This window comes from Hemibagrus wyckioides, linkage group LG25, assembly GCF_019097595.1.
Source record: "Hemibagrus wyckioides isolate EC202008001 linkage group LG25, SWU_Hwy_1.0, whole genome shotgun sequence".
NCBI classification, from domain to species: Eukaryota; Metazoa; Chordata; class Actinopteri; order Siluriformes; family Bagridae; genus Hemibagrus; species Hemibagrus wyckioides.
Genome location: NC_080734.1, coordinates 12,646,010 through 12,663,577, shown reverse-complemented (window position 1 = coordinate 12,663,577; position 17,568 = coordinate 12,646,010). Strand labels below are relative to the sequence as shown.

The 17,568-nt window shown below is 36.4% G+C and overlaps 1 protein-coding gene across 4 annotated transcripts in view; it reads left to right on the top strand.

Moving 5' to 3' along the window:
* Nucleotides 1-17,568, top strand: part of LOC131346055 (1-phosphatidylinositol 4,5-bisphosphate phosphodiesterase beta-1) — an 89,794-nt gene that overhangs the window by 33,328 nt on the left and 38,898 nt on the right. For all 4 annotated transcript variants that reach the window (XR_009203565.1, XM_058379376.1, XM_058379375.1 and 1 more), the window contains exons 5-9: nucleotides 10,227-10,367; nucleotides 11,718-11,797; nucleotides 14,974-15,027; nucleotides 15,608-15,683; nucleotides 16,929-17,029. Coding sequence is in view for 3 of the 4 variants with exons in the window: in XM_058379376.1 (XP_058235359.1) it covers nucleotides 10,227-10,367; nucleotides 11,718-11,797; nucleotides 14,974-15,027; nucleotides 15,608-15,683; nucleotides 16,929-17,029 (452 nt within the window). In the remaining variant the exon portion in view is untranslated. The remainder of the gene's footprint in view (nucleotides 1-10,226; nucleotides 10,368-11,717; nucleotides 11,798-14,973; nucleotides 15,028-15,607; nucleotides 15,684-16,928; nucleotides 17,030-17,568) is intronic.

Genomic DNA, 17,568 nt, shown 5'->3' with positions numbered 1-17,568 from the left:
GAGGTTTTTATATGCTGAGTGTTCCAAGTTATATAATTAAGTGAATTTAAGCATTTAATTTTTTTCTTGAATTTATTTCATTTACGCATTTATGTAATCATATTTAGCATCAGATATCATAAACTTGCACTTGGCATCAGATATCAAAACTGTTATTGCAGCATAAGCAAATAAGGAGAACGGCTTGTCCCCGATTCAGCTCTGACTTTCCCTGAATCCAGCATGACACATCAGATTATGATGCCACACTCAACCTCTCTGGAGCATTTTCTCTTGAAATTGCCTGTAGCTTATGGCTTAATAGAGCCAGACCTCCTCGACTATTATTTCATCTATTTTCAGCACACAAAATTTCACATGGTGAGAGTTAACTGTGAGATGGTTACACTGCTGTATTTGGTGTAATGATGGCAGTGGTGTGACCTTTCACCTTTTTTCCATTCTTCTATCAAGCTCAGTGAAGCAGAGCGGCTAGTCATTGCTTTGATTTAATTCCAGTCTTAAATCTCACAGGAGTAAAAAGGAAGAATAGGCACTGAGTGCTCCTAGAAATGGCCACAATTCTGCCTGAATCAAATATCAGCCTGGGCTTCTCCAAATTTGGACTTTACTGATCTTACTGAGCTGCTCTCACCGTTTCTATACAGTATACTAGTCCATTTTTGTTAACAGAGATCTGCAGAGAAGGAAAGAAACAGCACATGGTAGTGCATGTGGGATCATCCCTAGAATAATCTATAGCTCAGGTTAGCATCTGTTCTAGGGTTGTGGTAGCTCAGTGGTTAAGTTTCTGGACTAGTGATAGGAAGCTTGTAGCTTCAATGTAGATGTTATTTTTGCTTGTTCTTCCCATGTTCATGTAGGTTCTACTCTCTGACTGAATCTCTGAATCTCTGACTGATATGGCAAAGGATTTGCTGTTGTTCTATTTGAGAGCCCAAGCGAATGGATAAAACTGTGGCATTTTTAGTCATAGACAGTATAGCCTCAGGGCTCTCAGATCGTCATGTTTATGGAATGAATGATAATTAGTATCTGTATCTCTGTGTGCAGAAATGTAATGACAGAAATTTAAGCTGGAAGTTTTTCTTGAGCACATGCCTGGGAAATCTACTGCCTCACTTACTACCTGGTGTATTTGTTTTGTCAAAGCACTGGTCCATGTCCATAGGTTATAAATACTAAAATCCCTTATAAATACTACTGGGTGGTTTATTCACCTGAAATAAGCTGATTAAAAATGTGTACACACTCCACACTGTGGACCAAAGCACATACGTCTGACATTTCTTCTCCTGTGTAAAAAAACAGATAGATTGAGCCTCACAGTGCAAATTGCTTGTAGACTCTTAGCAAACTTGAAATTCTTGGAACGTACACTGCTGCTAAATTGAAGGAATGCAACAAGCTCTGCATAGTGGAGGTTTACATCGATTTGAACGCAGAATTGAGAATGGCAACTGTCACCTCCCAACATCCAATTTATCTAACTCTCTAAATCCTTTAGTACTCTGTGTACAACTAATGCATATAGAAATTTGAATGCTCAGCTCACTCAAGGTGCAGGCCCATGTTGGGGAAGCTACTTTGCAATACTTGTAAAGCTACTGAGCTGAACACAAGGTGAGAGTCTGTAGATTAAATGTAGTGGTTGTTATTTTATGTCTGTACTTTTGAGGGTCACCAACAGCTGGTGTCAAATTCCTTGTGTGTGTAAAGCATACTTTAAACAATGAACCTGATTTTGATTCTGATTCTGAAGAGCAGGGTCAAAAGCACAAATTGGGTCAGGCATTGTACAAACAGAATATCCAAGCTTAGTCATCAAAAAAATGTTATTTAACCAGCTACGTAATCAACAAGAACATCAATTTAAATATTATTATTATTATTATTATTGATGTTGTTGTTATTGTTATTATTCTTAATAATAATAATAATAATAATAATAATAATAATAATAAAATAGCTCCCCATCTTTTTAGATATAATTAAATCAGTTTTTGGCATATTGGATATCAGTGCACATTTTCTTATCTTGTCAGCATAGTTTACAACTAGTTTACAATTAGTTGATACACATGGTGTGTGAATCATTCACATTCATAAACTTTGATAAATGTGGTAATAGATTCTGTTATTCTCCAGACAGCCCCATTCAGACTTAGGCACAATCTATACTAATTATCAATATTAAACTTGGTTCCTGATGGATACAGAGTACATACACACTTTGCAGTATTTTACAATGTGTTTCTGAACTGATTATGTGAAAAGGGAAGATTAGGGATGTAGCAGGATCACAGGAATCATATTTACTTCTGTACCGACTAATATTTATAATTGCAGCTGGATTTAATTTGCACGATCATATCTAACCATTATTCTGCAAATTAGTCTGTTGGCACATATTTGCTCATATCCTTGCATATGTCTTGATATTTTTGTGCTTTTCTCACTGAAAACGTGTACTTGTTTCTAGAGAATCTCTTATGATCACTCTATCAAGCACATAGGCTAATAGACTCTCATCAAGCACTAGTTCACACACACACAGATGTCCCATTAAGGCATATTCAAGGCATCCCATAATGTGTGAAGCTGGCATGGCATGATTACAGATGGATGTCCTCTCTCAGAACAGAAGGGTCGCTAGATTGTGAGAGCTAATAAATATGAGCAAAATGTTAAGAGGAAGTCATTGAAAATTAACCTTGGAAATGAAAAGTGGGTTGTAATTGCATTATATACCAATCACTATGGATTTAGTGTTACTGATATCAAAGGGTGATGAAACTGTGGACTTCTTTGAGTCTTTGTTTTGTTCCTATGGGAGAACTGATAATGGTTCTATGTAGAACCCTTTGGTTTATGTAGAACATCTTGTATCCCTCAGAGACAACCAAAGTGGTCTTAATTATAAACATAACCCTTGAGGTATATGTGCGGAATATATTTTGTGCGAAAGATTATAAATCTAAAAGTTTATGAGTGTCTTTCTCTCCTGTCAGTCTTCAGTCTCACTTCTCTCTAGCATTTCAGTAAAGGTCAAGACATCAGAACTTAAACACTTCCAAATGTTGACACTAAGCTTTTACGTTTTTCTTCCCCATAATGAAGGCACATTTATTACAGTCCAAGGCACATGGTAAAACGTATTGTTTATTTTCTAATTCATTTCCAGCTTTTCCTTTAAAAAGTTTCTGTTTATTCAGGAACTGACTTTAACATCCATCCAGAATAGTAAATGGAGCTTGAGCAGCAGCAGCAGTCGCCCTCTTTATTGTGATATTATCCAGTTCTTGCATGTTATTCTGTATCTGTTTCCTGTTTTTAGCCATTTGTTCCTGAAAGAATTTCTCAAATAAACCACAGTCATGTCCAAAATCATTTGAACTATCTCCTGAGGCTGGAGTCTGTAACATATCTCAATAAGTATTCGAATCTGTTTTATTTTTTGCTGAGTAGAAACAGGGAGGCAGTGTGTTCAGCTGTTCATGGTGCCACTACATAAATGATTTATCTACTGCAGTTTCTCCTACAGAAATGGAATAGCCACCAGGTAGCCACTTTATGGGACAACGCTGCTCTCTGGGATTTTGGCAGTGGGTCAGTGTTCTACAAAGCAGCGTTTATGCAGCCTGTGGCAATTTTCTTGTAACTGTCTACAACTTTACGAATTACTATCTTGTAGAGGTTTAGGGCCATATCCAAGAAAACAGGGAGCCATCTTTGTAGGAGTGAAAGAAAAAATACTAATAAACAAAAAACTTTGCATATAGGACCTTTATTAGAGGCAACCATATAATATTAGCTAGACCTGCCACAATTGGTTATTTGACAAACAGTTAATTGTCTTAGACACAAGTTTAACCAAAGACTCAATTGTCTCTTCTGTTGTATTTATACCCCATTTATATTATAAACTTGACACTACAGCAATAATGCACACACATTTATCAGCCATTTGTCAACACTCACATTACAATGTGAATATATAATGCAAATAATAACATACATTTAATTAGTTAAATATATATATGTTTGCTGGAAAATAAATATTGTCTTATGTGCAGTTCTTTTAAATCTTATCAATCAGTCATTATAAAAGACCATTTATTTTGTGATTGTTGTTTACTTTGACTGCATGTAAACACCTTTAAAGCTGAAAGCACCTTCTTAAAGATTTTGCTAATAAATAATAATCTTCTCTAATCACAGCATTACAAATACAAATTACAAGATAACATTTCTATACTGACTAAATTATACAGAGACAGAGACTAAATTATACTAAAACTATATTTTAACATGGTGTAGTTTTCTGGAAAGAGATTAGCATTTTTGAAAGGAGTCTCCATTGTTAGTTAGGTTTGAAACAATCAGAAGTAAATTTTCTTCAGGATGAAAGGCTTTGTGGTTTTTCAGCAAACAAGGAGCATTTTTTTGTCTTATTAACATCATGTTCAGATGGATACTTCATTATGAATGTGCAGAATGAACAAGTTGGCATAGGCTTGGCATAGGACCAGGCTGCTCCCTGTAGGAGATGTTCCAGCACTGTGTCCTGAGGACTGGGTTCAGCATGAGCCACTGCTTCTTCACGGTTAATGATCAGTCTGCACATTGCCCTGTCATCAGCCTAGAATTCTTCCATAATCTCTACATTTGAGATAAGTTTTCTCAGCTCAACTTTTTCTAACACCTTTTTTCTCTTCTCTTGAGTCTGCATCCAAGTGTTCTTCGGTCACTGTATGGTCCCAGAGAGGACACACTTTTCTCACAGCCTAGCAGAGATTGGTGCCAAGATTCATTACTAGCGCAAAGGTTTTCTGCAGTGCTCGGTATGGGGCAGTGTCGCAGTGTGTATTCCCCCATGCAGTGTACAGTTTATAGGTACTGCATTTAATTTGACCTGGTCTTCTACTTCTAGCTCAAAATGTTAATTATATAAGACTCAAAATATAAAGCATATATAATTGCATATAAGAAATTCAGAATGCTACAAAAACAGATTTAAAATGAACCTGGCAAACCTGCATTTCCATATTGTCGCATTATTGATGCAGTAAAACTTTATCGTGACCGATTTTAAAATCTTAATTACTCAGAAAGAACCATGACTTATTGTTTCCATAGAAAATGTGACATGAAAAAAGGATAAGGAAATACTGCTTTAAGAGAGGCGGACACCTTTGTTTGTACCTTTTAGATGAAGGTCAACAACATTGGGAAGATTTATAGATATATATGACAAAGATATAAGTGGTTCTTATGTCAAATAGAAAGTTAGGTTTTGCTAAGTTATCTTAATTATTTGGTTATTGGTTCACAAATGTAATAGATACACTGGAATTAGCCAAGTAATGGATCTGTATTTATTTATTTTTTGTCAGAATTAGGATTTATGAGAAAAAGATATTTCTTATATAAGTTTATACTGTGGTGTAGTGAAGTGGTGAGGCATAATTATTGGAAAAAGTAATATTTCAGAACACGATACCTGACAGCATGTAACAGTATAATTGGGTTTATAACTAAAGCTATTATAATGATATTACTTTACTTTCAGAGCACCAAAATGTGTCGGTGGTTGTAGGAAGCGGTCATGCGTGTGCCATGATTCCTCATGCTTCTGGCCACTGCCCTCAGTTTAATTAAACACTCTAAATGAAGGAGGAGAATGAGTAATCCTTAAGCCATCGTTGCCTCCGCACTTGCTCCTTGGTCAGTGAAGCCTTAGCTGACAGCTAACCAATAAATATTTGACCTTTTCTGCAGTGCTGCAGAAACCTGCCTCTGTGTACTGTGATGCTGCTGCTGCTGCTCCTCCTCGCTGTTTATCGCCACATCCCAAACTGAGTAATGCATAAAGAGAAGGGCAAATGGTCAGCAAATGGCATTCAGCAGAGGCAAACAATGCTTTAATGTGTGCTCAACTTCAAAGCATGTAACTCAGAGCAATCTGAAGACTTCGAATAAATGTTGCTCACCAGGCTTGGAACAAATTTTGTGAAATATGTCGTTTTCAGTACAATGGTCCTTTGCTAACAAGGGGTTGAAATTAATTTAGATTAATCCAAAGGTGAATGTATAAAAAAAGACTCTCCTTATATCTTTATATGTAAACTGACAAATCAGCCAGTTATATCTAAATGAAGATGCTTTTCCCCAGCCTGAGTTTTATTGCAGCAATAGCAAAAGCAATGATTTCCTGAATTTGTCTGTACAAAAGTGATTGAGGTGGATACTTTTGGAAGGTAATTCCTTCTGATTGTGGTTGTAAATGTCAAGTTATTGCAGCTGGAAAAAGCTCAGCAGATTTTTTTTGAGATTTTCTTCCCAAGGTGTTTCTGTAAGGCAGTATGTGATAAATTGACAGCATCTGTGCGCTATTATAGAGTTAGATAACAACAATTTTAGAGAAAATGTTTGGATTTAGGGTGTAGGTTGCATGAGACACTTTGATTTTATTGAAATGATTGAATAGCTTTTTTTAAACGTAAAAGCCTCTACCTACGTGTATTATATAAACATTGGTCTATGAAACTACATTCATTTCTGTGTATTATTTTATTTGTTTGGTGTTTGTTAAATCTGCCTGACAGTAAAAGCTAATCTTTGAAACATGCCTGGCTAAGCAGTGCAATCTGCTAGAGGGACGGGATCCAAAACGAGAGAACGGATCGTGAGCTTTTACCGAAATCTGTGAGTTCTCATTCTCTTCAGGGCTGTAATAACTTCCTGTAATCCATTGGATGCCCTTGTATTCCACTCTATTTCACCTCTAGATATAATAACAGGATTTAAATTATGTAAATATATGAAGCAGAAAGCTATGAATGACATTGAACTGGTGGTGCCGGGTGCAAAAGAGGAAGCATGATATTCAGTTATAGTATGATGAGTGATTATATAAAGATTCACTGTATTCAGTAGTATTTTGAGAAATACAAGAGAATTTTTCTGAAGTCTCTCTTTTCATGTAGTAGAGTAATATGTTTATTACCATAAGATACCAAAGGGGTTGACTTTACTAATTAATTTCTTTATGACACTTTTTACCTTTCAGCCTTTTAGTTTTGAAGAAAATATTTTTTTCCTGCATTCAGGACATTTTGGTCCTGATAATTCACAAACATTCACACACACACACACACACACACACACACACACACACATACACAGGAATCCTACAGAGTTCAGATGTAGTTTTGCCAGGGTTTTGAGGTGGACAACCACCACAGTGCACAGCACACTAATTAAACCTTTTTTTTCAGACGCAGGCTTTGAAACATGAATAGGTTTTCTACTGTCTTTCTATTTCCTGCCTACAAAACCACTGAGTAAGAGTGTGGCTCTACCTCTGCAACCAAAGTATTTTTTTTACTCAACCCTCATCTAATAATCACATTGGGATCTGCCTTTTGGACAGTGACAAAATTTATAGACATGAGCAGTCAGGCATGATGCCATGGGTCTGCTCTCATATTTCCTGCCTGTCTCACAGTCATACCCAAATCAATAGGAAAGAATTATGTGAAATGCTAATGCAGAGGAATAAGCTGCATGCTCATGGTGGTTTTGAGGCACCGCTCTGAATCCTGCCATTAGTGATGAACAAGTGATGTGATGTTTTTATGGTGTTTGCTCTTTGTGGGTTTTGAAGTTATGCTTGATTATCTCCGGGGAAATAACATTTCTTTCAGCCACTCCCACTCATTTCCTTTCTCTCTAGTGAATTTTCTTTGATTTTTTTTTTTCTTCAGACAGAAATGGATGGCAATCTAAAATTTGATAGCATGTAATTGTGTGATTTATTGGCATATAAATTAGTTTGTTCTTTATTGATTAGGCTTCTAATGTCAGATCTGCCTGGCTAATTCGTGCATTCTGTCAGATCAGAAGCAATGCTCTGGAATATTTCTAGCATGCAAATGGAGCTTTGTTCTGCATCAGAAAATCTGCAATGCAATGCTGCTGGATGTACCATTGAAACTCTCCCAGCTAGGCTACATTAGCCTACTGAGATTGATTTACAGCATGAACGGGCTTAGCTGTCATATAGAGTCATAAAGTTGAGTTGTTCTAGGATTAAGTAGTCACTGGCCCAACAGTCTTAAATCTAGTGTTCAGTGTAAAGGGACTTTTGAAACATGCAGTACTTGAGAAATGTGCACTCTAGTTGTCACTAATAATTTGTCCTCTGTATGACATTAATCAGTCATTTAATAATAATAATAATAATAATAATAAGGCTACGCAGGAAACTCATCCATATTGCGCAGCAAAGGTTTATAAATTAATATTTGACCTACAGAAATAGGGATTAATAGTTATATATATTCAGCTAGAAGCCTTAATGTGAAATGTTGAAGGAGTGTTTTGAGAGGAAGCATTTCACCAAACCATGGGATGTGGTAGCTTAGTGGTTAAGGTGTTGGACTACTGCTTGGAAAGTTGTGAGTTTGCATCCCTGGACCACCAAGCTACCACTGCTGGGCCCTTGAGCAAGGCCCCTAACCCTCAATTGTCTAAAATAGGGATGAAACAAAAAAGTTGCCCTGAATAAGGGTGTTTAGTAAATGCCAGAAATTTAAACCAAACAGAAAGCCATACTTTTACCAAAGCACTCATCTCACACCATTTATTATATAACTCTTTCATTGTATATATTGTATAACAAGCTGAAAAAAAGGTTTGGATTCTGCCATTTTTTTATGCCGTACTCTAGACGTTAAACTACTAAAATCACACTTGAGACCTTGTAAAGGTGGAAAGGAAAACAAAATAATCACCACCTGCAGAAAGTATATGCTAATAAAACAGTACGCCTTGAAGAAAAAGTCTGACGTGATTGGGGGACACACAGAGGACATTTATCACCACGGCACAGCACATCGGCACTCTTTATTTGATTGAGTAAATTAGTGGGAGCTCATTTGTTTCTGCTCCAGTTTTTTTTGTATGCGTTCATTAACACAAGAATTATTGAGTATGCCTCATGGATGCTGGACGCAGGTAGAAGAGGAAAGAAAAGGCAAATGTTATTCATTACTTGACAAAAGCCATACATATTTTTATGGCTATTCAGTATGACTCAGTATGGGTTTATTTGTTTTCATTACTCTGACATATTGGACAGAGAGGAATTTAAATTCAAATGCAGTTCATTTCACAAATAACGAGCCTGAAATAACTCGATTCCAAGCTCATCATTATGCGTATTAAAGCCTTCACATTCATTTCATATCCTTGGGTTTTAAAGTAGACTTGGTGTGTGAAAGATGGAACACACATTAGATGTGTCTAATGGTATTGAATGATTCATCACCTGGTCATATGACAAAGCTGTAGCTGTCAGTAGTCATTATCTTCCACACTGAGAAGCACAATATAGTATATAAAGCCTTTGGAAAAAACTGTTTTATTAAATAGGATTTAATTATATGCTGGTAGGTAGTTTCAGTTAACTCAGTTGTGAATTAGCTTCTAGTGGGATGTTCGTGCCATTTTACAGAGATGTTTTCAAGAAAGACTGCAGTTTTTATAGCTTTATAGTTATTCATGTAAAGTTCTGTTATATCACTAATTAATGAAATGGTCTATCACTCCATCATCATTATTATTCTGACGCGTTATGCGCAAAGGTTTACACCCCCCATGCTTAGGTCCAGTGGGAAAAAAGTCGCAATGACTGAGTAAGCTGTATAAGTTTGCACCTCAGTGACATGCTCTGGTTAATATATTTAAGAGTGCCTCATTAAGATGTCAGAGCATGTTAACTTTGTAATGTTCAGCCAGGTTCGAACTCTCAAAGTAGTTGTCTGTGAGCAATCTTAAAACCGCTGGCGTAAGACGTAAAAGAGAAAATATTTACTCTTTGCAGAACTAGAGAAAGATATAAGGACATATGAAAGTGTTGAGGGATACCAATATCACTGACAAAAATAATTGAAAATAATTTGGAAACAAAGCCTCAAAGAGACAACCAAATCAGAAAAATAACTGAAAAGAAACTGTAAGAAAGATCAGGAAAAATTCAATACAAAGAGCATGAGACATAAAGAGGCAAGTGTACTGAAATCACATTTATACATACACTTTCTGATCATTCTTGATTATTGTGATAATGAAAGAACAGCTTTAATAATATCTTATGGGTTTCATCATAATGCAGTAAGGATGTGTGCAAACTATTATACTTATGTGTTCTGTTTGTACAGGATGCTAAAGTGCGGGAGCAGCTGGGTGTGGCTGGTGTGGTGGGAAAGATTGAGAACAGAATCCTGACAGTGGTGACTGGTACAGATATGGTGAACATCACCTTCCTGAACTTTATAGCCTTCCAAGATGAGGTGGCTAAGGTAAGTATTACTACTGGAACACATGTAAATGCAAACAAATGTATTTATCATTATTATTATTCGTATGTTTTGTTATTTAGATTCTTAGTACTTGTTTATCTGCTCAGCTGAAAGCCAGCACTGAATGCGATATAGATTTCACCATAAATATGTTACAGTGATGGACAAGTCATAGATCTTTTGAATATAAAATATATTATTAAATCTTGCAAGCATCTTATAGATTATATAATTATTATAATCTTTTTTTTTTTTCCTGTGTAACTATGAGTTGAAGCATGTTGTTCTACAGAGAGAGTGTAATAGATGTTTAATGGCTTTACATTTGACATTATTTGGCTCAGTGTTGTCTGTGTTCCCACAAATCTGAATGTTCCTGACTCTAAACAAGCTGTATGTCATCTATGCAGCCTCACTGCAATCCTAATGTCATCCATGCAGCCTAACCAACCCAGTAAAATTATGCTGATGAGTACCTCAGGCAGTTACACCAATGTGAAATGCATCTGGTTTAAACATACATATTAAATGTAAGAAATTTTGTTTTGCAAAAGTCATTTGAGGGAGTTGAATAAAAATGAATAAAAAATCAATGGCCTAGACATACAATCCAGGCCTGTCCTGGGTGCCTTCGTTTCTGATTTATAGACCCCTGCCTTAATATACCGAATGTTTTATACTTTATAATTAATAGAATGGCAGAATCCACAAGAAGAGAACAAAAAAAAAAATCATTAAACCCCTGTAAGGCATTTTAGATTAACAGTTTAGAATAATTTGCTGGCATCCTGTTGAAGACACTTAGGTAGTAATTGTTGTGAATTCACCGAAGCAGACCAGGGGACTCAGAAGTAGTGTTCAGCAGGAATTTTTTACTGGAGATCAGAACACCATGTAATCACTGTAGTCATCAAGGCCAGTGTAAAGGCACAATGGTTGCAGTTTTAAAGGCATTGAGTGGTCAGGCTTAATGATGTGACAGTAAAAAAGCCTAGAGGTGATACTCTTATACAGCAACCCCTAAGGGGAGGGAGACCTCACAGGTGTCCACTTCCAGGTAAGACAACGCAAAAGCCTAGAGGTGATACTCTAACAAAGCGTTGAATGGGAGGAAGACCACCGGGGTCGACCCTCAACTGTCAGCTAGTCTGATATGATCACCAATGTATGTTACAACAGATCTTAGAGTGACCTCAGAATATGTTTTACTACATAATGTAGAGAGTAATATATGTTTCTAACAGTATGATGTATAATGATTGCAGGTCAGTGTTACACTGTTAAATGTTAAATATACTACATGCAAAAGCATGCCTTTGAACCAACGCAAGTTTTATGTCTGAAATGTAGGAGTGGTCAGAGGAGCTCTTCAACTTGGCTTCCAACCTCCTGATCCAAAACATGTCCCGGGAGTCTTGTCTAGAAAAAGTGTGAGTGAACCCTTATCAATACCTACTGTTTCTTTCACTATTTATATAACTGTGTGCTTCTGAACTCACCTGTTCAGATGAAGGTACTTCTGAGGCATGCAGTGGTTGAGAAATGCTCTTTGGATCTAATGATTTGTCCTCAGTATCGTTTATCAAACACTTCAGCGCAATTTTAATGCACCCTGTAGAACTATACTGACTCCTCCATAATAATAAAACAGCTCTAAGGAAGAAGCATCCAGAACTGAGCAGTAAAAGTTCATAAATCAATACTTGGCCTCGAGAAATAGAGATTAAAGGTAGGACTATATATTCAACTAGTAGCCCAAATGTGAAGTGTTTACAGCGTGTGTAATCTAGATAGGTAGCATTTAATCAAACAGAAAGCCATACTTTTAGCAAATAGTCATCTCACACCATTCATTATACAGTATAACTCTTGATAAAATCATAGGGAAAACAAGTGAAACGATATCATTTCTGTAAACTGATGGCAATGTAAATGTCCTTTTTTTTGCCCCTTTGCATTTCTCAAAAATTGTTGACGGGTGTCAAAAATTTTGCTGAATGCTTTCTTACACTAAGGAACATGCGGCATGTGACAGCTCTACAGGCTTTATATATGAGAGCTAACTCAAATAACAACTTTTTACAACTGTGGTGAGCAGAAAAGGATCTCAGAATGCTAAACACATTGAACTTTGTGACAAGGGGCTGAAGACCAAATACTAATCCTTTTAGATTTTATTTCCTTCTTCATCGGTCCAGATTCAATGAGTAGGTGACTACTGTAGCCTCTGATTCCTCTGCTTAGCTGATAAAATTATGTGTATTAAGATACTCCTCTGCTCACAGTAGTTGTAAAGAGTGGTCATAAAGTGTTATTATGGCATTTCTGCAGTTGTGAACCAGACAAACTATTCTCTGGTCTCACATCAACAAGGTCTTATAGAACTGTAACTTTGGTGATAAGAGGTCAGAGAATAAACGCCACCTAGGACTGCCATGTGCTGGATGCTTTTATGCATTTTGCAAAATTCTGTTTAAACTATAGACACTATAAAACTATTAAACTATATCTAGGGCATGAAAATAGCAAAAGGTCAGCAGTTTCTGAAGTACTCAAACCAGCCTGTCTGGCACCATCAAACATGCAATGGTCAGTGACAGAGATCACATTTTATTCCCATTTTGATGTTGGATGTAAATGTTTACTGAAGCTCACGACCTGTATGTCTGTATATCTTATGTTGCTAAGTAATTGACTGATTATATAAATACGATTTATGTGTTTCTAATAAAGTGTACAGAGTGTAAGTGATGGGCATAAGTCTTATAGTAAAACATTTGACTTTGAATAACATTTACCTCATGTTATACATTTTAAGCCTCCGTTCTATAGCTTGGTTTTGTTGTCATATAACATGTTTACACTAATGTCAACTAAGATAGGCATTGAAACATAAAATCATTTGGACATGGATATGAATTATTAGATGATGTTTGAAACCTCCCATGCTCTTTTCCAGCTTATCCATCTGTAGAACCAAGCCAGAAATATTTGCATTCTAGAATAACCAGTGCAGGAAATTCCAGTGTGTGTCATGGAGAAAATGTGAATAAACATAACAATGCCAGATGTCTAGCAAAGATCTCAATGAGTAACATGTGTACATAAATGATGCACCATATATGTATATAAACAATGCACAATGAGAGGAAAAACAATAGATTTCAAGAACAGAGTAGCTCAGTTTGCCCTTGTCTAAAAGAAATAATGAAAGGAACCTGTCCAGTTCTGAAAAGAGTTTTAGGATATATCTGTAAAAAAAAAAAAACATGTAAAGTGTAACACATCTGGGAAACATGTGGGGAGGGTGAAGTTTTTAGTATACATAGCAGACACTAGGCGAACCTCACCCACATTTAGTGTGTATAACCTGTATGTCTGAGAAGATTTATTGTGCCTACATACAACCAAAAGCCTTAAAACCTACTGACTGCATCTGTGAGCAACAGCAAACACATAGCTCTGGCAATAAAATGCTATTTTCTGAGCTAAAACTGGAAGATTCCTTGATGTCAAATAAACACCTCATGTAAATTCAATGGACCGCACATTTTGCATGCTGATGATGTTATAAGTCTGAAAAATTAGTAACAAATTGAAGGGTAGAAGCTGTAACACTTCTGTAGAAGATAACCAGCTCATGAGAGTGTGTTGGAGTAACAGTGTTTAGAATATCACAGGCAGCGTAAATGTAGCCAGGTATTAATCATATACAGTAAAAATGTAATAAAATGTTTAGCAAAATAATTAAATCGAATTATTATATTTTAAATGTTCTGGGACATGCTTTCTTTAATTCATGATTTTAGATTATAGAACAAAAGCATGACTTCTCATTACTTTTTCTCTATTTACCTAAGACACTCTTTCTTCACTTCGCACAACTCTCATCGATAAAATATGCACAGAGCCACAGCAAAAACATGTGATCATCTGTTGAGGTTCGTACAGTGGCAGTTTTGATGTCCTTGTGCTGTGGACCACATTCATCTGATCATGCAGTGCGTGGCCAGGGCTGAGGTTTGAGAAAGAGTTCGTTGAGTTCAGAACCTTCACCCTGATGGTTAATTAATACCAGCATAACTTCGGCTAGAGCAGTCTTTTACGCTAGCATGGGCAACTGCATAATGTTCATTAATAATTTGCAAAGAAAAAAATAAATAATGAAATAAAATTGAAAAGCTATGCATTGTCCATAACAATAGCTCAAGTTGCATTCAGGCTGTTTTTAGTATGTTCTTATGGTCCAGTGCTGATGCAGAGCATCCTGCTACGAGTGTGGAGCGATGCATAAAATGTAAATACCTGCAGTGCAAATACGGACACACACACACAAACACACTTTCACACACAGGCTATAATTAGAAACACGTGGGGAAGGATATGCACTGCTGCACGCACAAAAACAATCTCTGACAGAAGGCTTGTTGAGGTTAGGCAAATGAGGTTGGCTGATATTCATGCACAGGGATATACAAAATGTCAGGAATATTTATAGAACGAAGCAACAAATGCCTCTACAGTTTATGCTTTAGTCCAACAGATAGGACTATTTATTATTTGCAAAAAGTGACAGATCCTGAAAGGAATTTGTTTCCTTTTACAGGTATACTAGACTAGTGCTCCAGCTCACTCCTGAAGGATTTATTCCTGTGAAGAAGTAAGTAACACAACATCACCCAAGTACATAACATATGTACCCTGCTCAGGCGTCTGTCTGTGAATGCTGCTCACTTACTCAAGCAGTAATAAATGCATCTGAAAATGATCTGTGTGGTGGCTTGAGCTAGCAAGCTAGCAAATGCCATTCGTAGGTAGAAAATAAAACTTATTTATAATATGTGATCTTAACAGAAAGCTTAAGCACATTCAGAAAATATATTTCACTTTGCTTTATAAATACATATTTATTTATTTTTCTTAAGGCAGAGGTGTCAATGTATGTTATAATCTAAAGAAAAAGAAAAAAAGAAAAATAAATATATTTTGGTCAAAACTCGATATTTAGTTGCCCTTAGCTGACTTAAAAAATAAAGAAATCATAAGTAAATATTTAATTGAATAGTAGATAAAACAGGTTCTGGGGTTATACAGTGTCTCAGTGCTTTATGTGTAAATAGTCGGGTTCAGTGATCTGTAGAATTTATACTGCCGTGCACTCAAATAAAACTTTTAGCACTTTGATGAAACACATTTCGTTATGTTCAACACTTCTCTTCTTCTTGTTTGTTCTACTCTAGCATCTTCCGTGTGTTTTCGGCAGACAGGAAGCGGGTTGAGAATGCGCTGGAGATCTGCGGTCTTCCATCAGGGAGAGTAAGCTCTGCTTATTGTCTGTCAATGCTGCTGGGTTTGTTTATTGGCACTGAGATGCGTAATGTGTAAATGTGTAATTATATAATTAGAAAGTTCAGCTTCAATTCTGCAGACATGAGAAGATGTTCATGTTTCAGTATTTTCAGTTTTGCAAATTATACCAAAACTAATGGTACATTAAAACGTAATTGTTTAATACAACATAATGTCTGTGGTACTGATTTTGTACGCAATCTTGAACTCAAAGCCTCTGGATAGAAATGTCCATATAAACCCTTCTGAGAATGTTTATTTATGATGCTGCCAGAAACCATTCATAAATGACATGTAAAGGGTTTTGTAAGAGGAATTCAGCTTTTTATATATACCCAAACAATTTCCATTCCTTTGTTATAATGAAATTTTACACTTGCTTCTGTGACTGCATGAAATACAGCACACATGCACACATACACACATGCACACACACACACACACGCAGACACACATGCACACACACACACACACACATGCATACATGCACACACACACACCCTATCTGCGAAAGAGTAATGCACTGCTGTGTTTTTGTGTGCTTGTTGTGGTTGTTTTTTACTGTAATGTTGAGTTAATTAGAACAAAATCTCAGCAGTGTAAATCCCTTTGCTCTGTCTTTAACCCTGCTGTCTGTGTGTGCATATGTGCATCTGCCTTTGCTCTGATAAAACCCTGAGTGGCTGCATCATCACATAAACAGCTCAAAGTGTCCTTTTTTGAGAGAGAAAGGGAGAGACAAAAACACAGTCCAGAAACCACCAGTGTAGTCGTAACCAAACACAACAGCACTGGAAAAGAAGGCTTGGTATAGCCAGCTACATGGCAATGGACATGTAACTCACATTGAACTGGTGGCTGAAGAGGCCTTAAATAGCATGTGTGTGTGTGTGTGTGTGTGTGTGTGTGTGTGTGTGTGTGTGTGTGTGTGTGTGAGTCCAGGTGTGTGCAATTAGAATGACGGTGAATATGAGCGGCCAAGTTTACTATTTTTATATAATAAGTTTACTTATAAATAATAATTTTTACTTATATATATATATATATATATATATATATATATATATATATATATATATATATGATTTATACATCTGGTCATGTTGAGTTCCCTTTTTCCCTTTCTTTCTTTTTCTTTTCAATTAAATTCCACTCATGCTGTCCTAGAAATAGCACTTAAGTGCACTTACAATCTCTTTTTTTCTCCTCCAGAATGACTTAATTCCCCAGGAACAGTTCACTCCAGATATATTCAGAGTGTTCCTCAATAACATTTGTCCCCGGAAGGACATCGATACCATCTTCTCTGAAATGTAAGCCTCTTTCGTGGCTCATGCTGAGTCCAGTTTTATTGCTATTGTCCCTCCAAAGTGGGATGTATAGTCAGCTGGGAGGCTGCAGTAGCCTTAGAAAGAAACACAGACCCTCCCATCAATCTGAACATAGCAAGCTTACAAATTAAACTCATACATCATTGATCATTGGATCAGAGGTATGATATGAAAGAGAGTTATGCAGGAAATTGCATGACAAATTGACCCTCCTGTCTATCTGATACGCTGCTTAGAATCAGTTATTGGTTATAACCAGTTACTCCAAAACATACTGAATGGTGAATTAGCTACTTTAATTGGCTCTTGGTGTGAATTAGTTTCATCTGGAGACCCAACATGACTCTGACAGGAGAATAATCAACGATGAGGTGATGCATACCACCACATAGTTTATTATTTTATAATGCCATCATGTTTGAAAGTGTTTTTCTCTTACATGACAGAACTTTCCAAACAGTTAAAAATTGTAAGTGATTAATGAACATGTCGTGCTTTTTACTGTTTATTGTTTCTCCTGA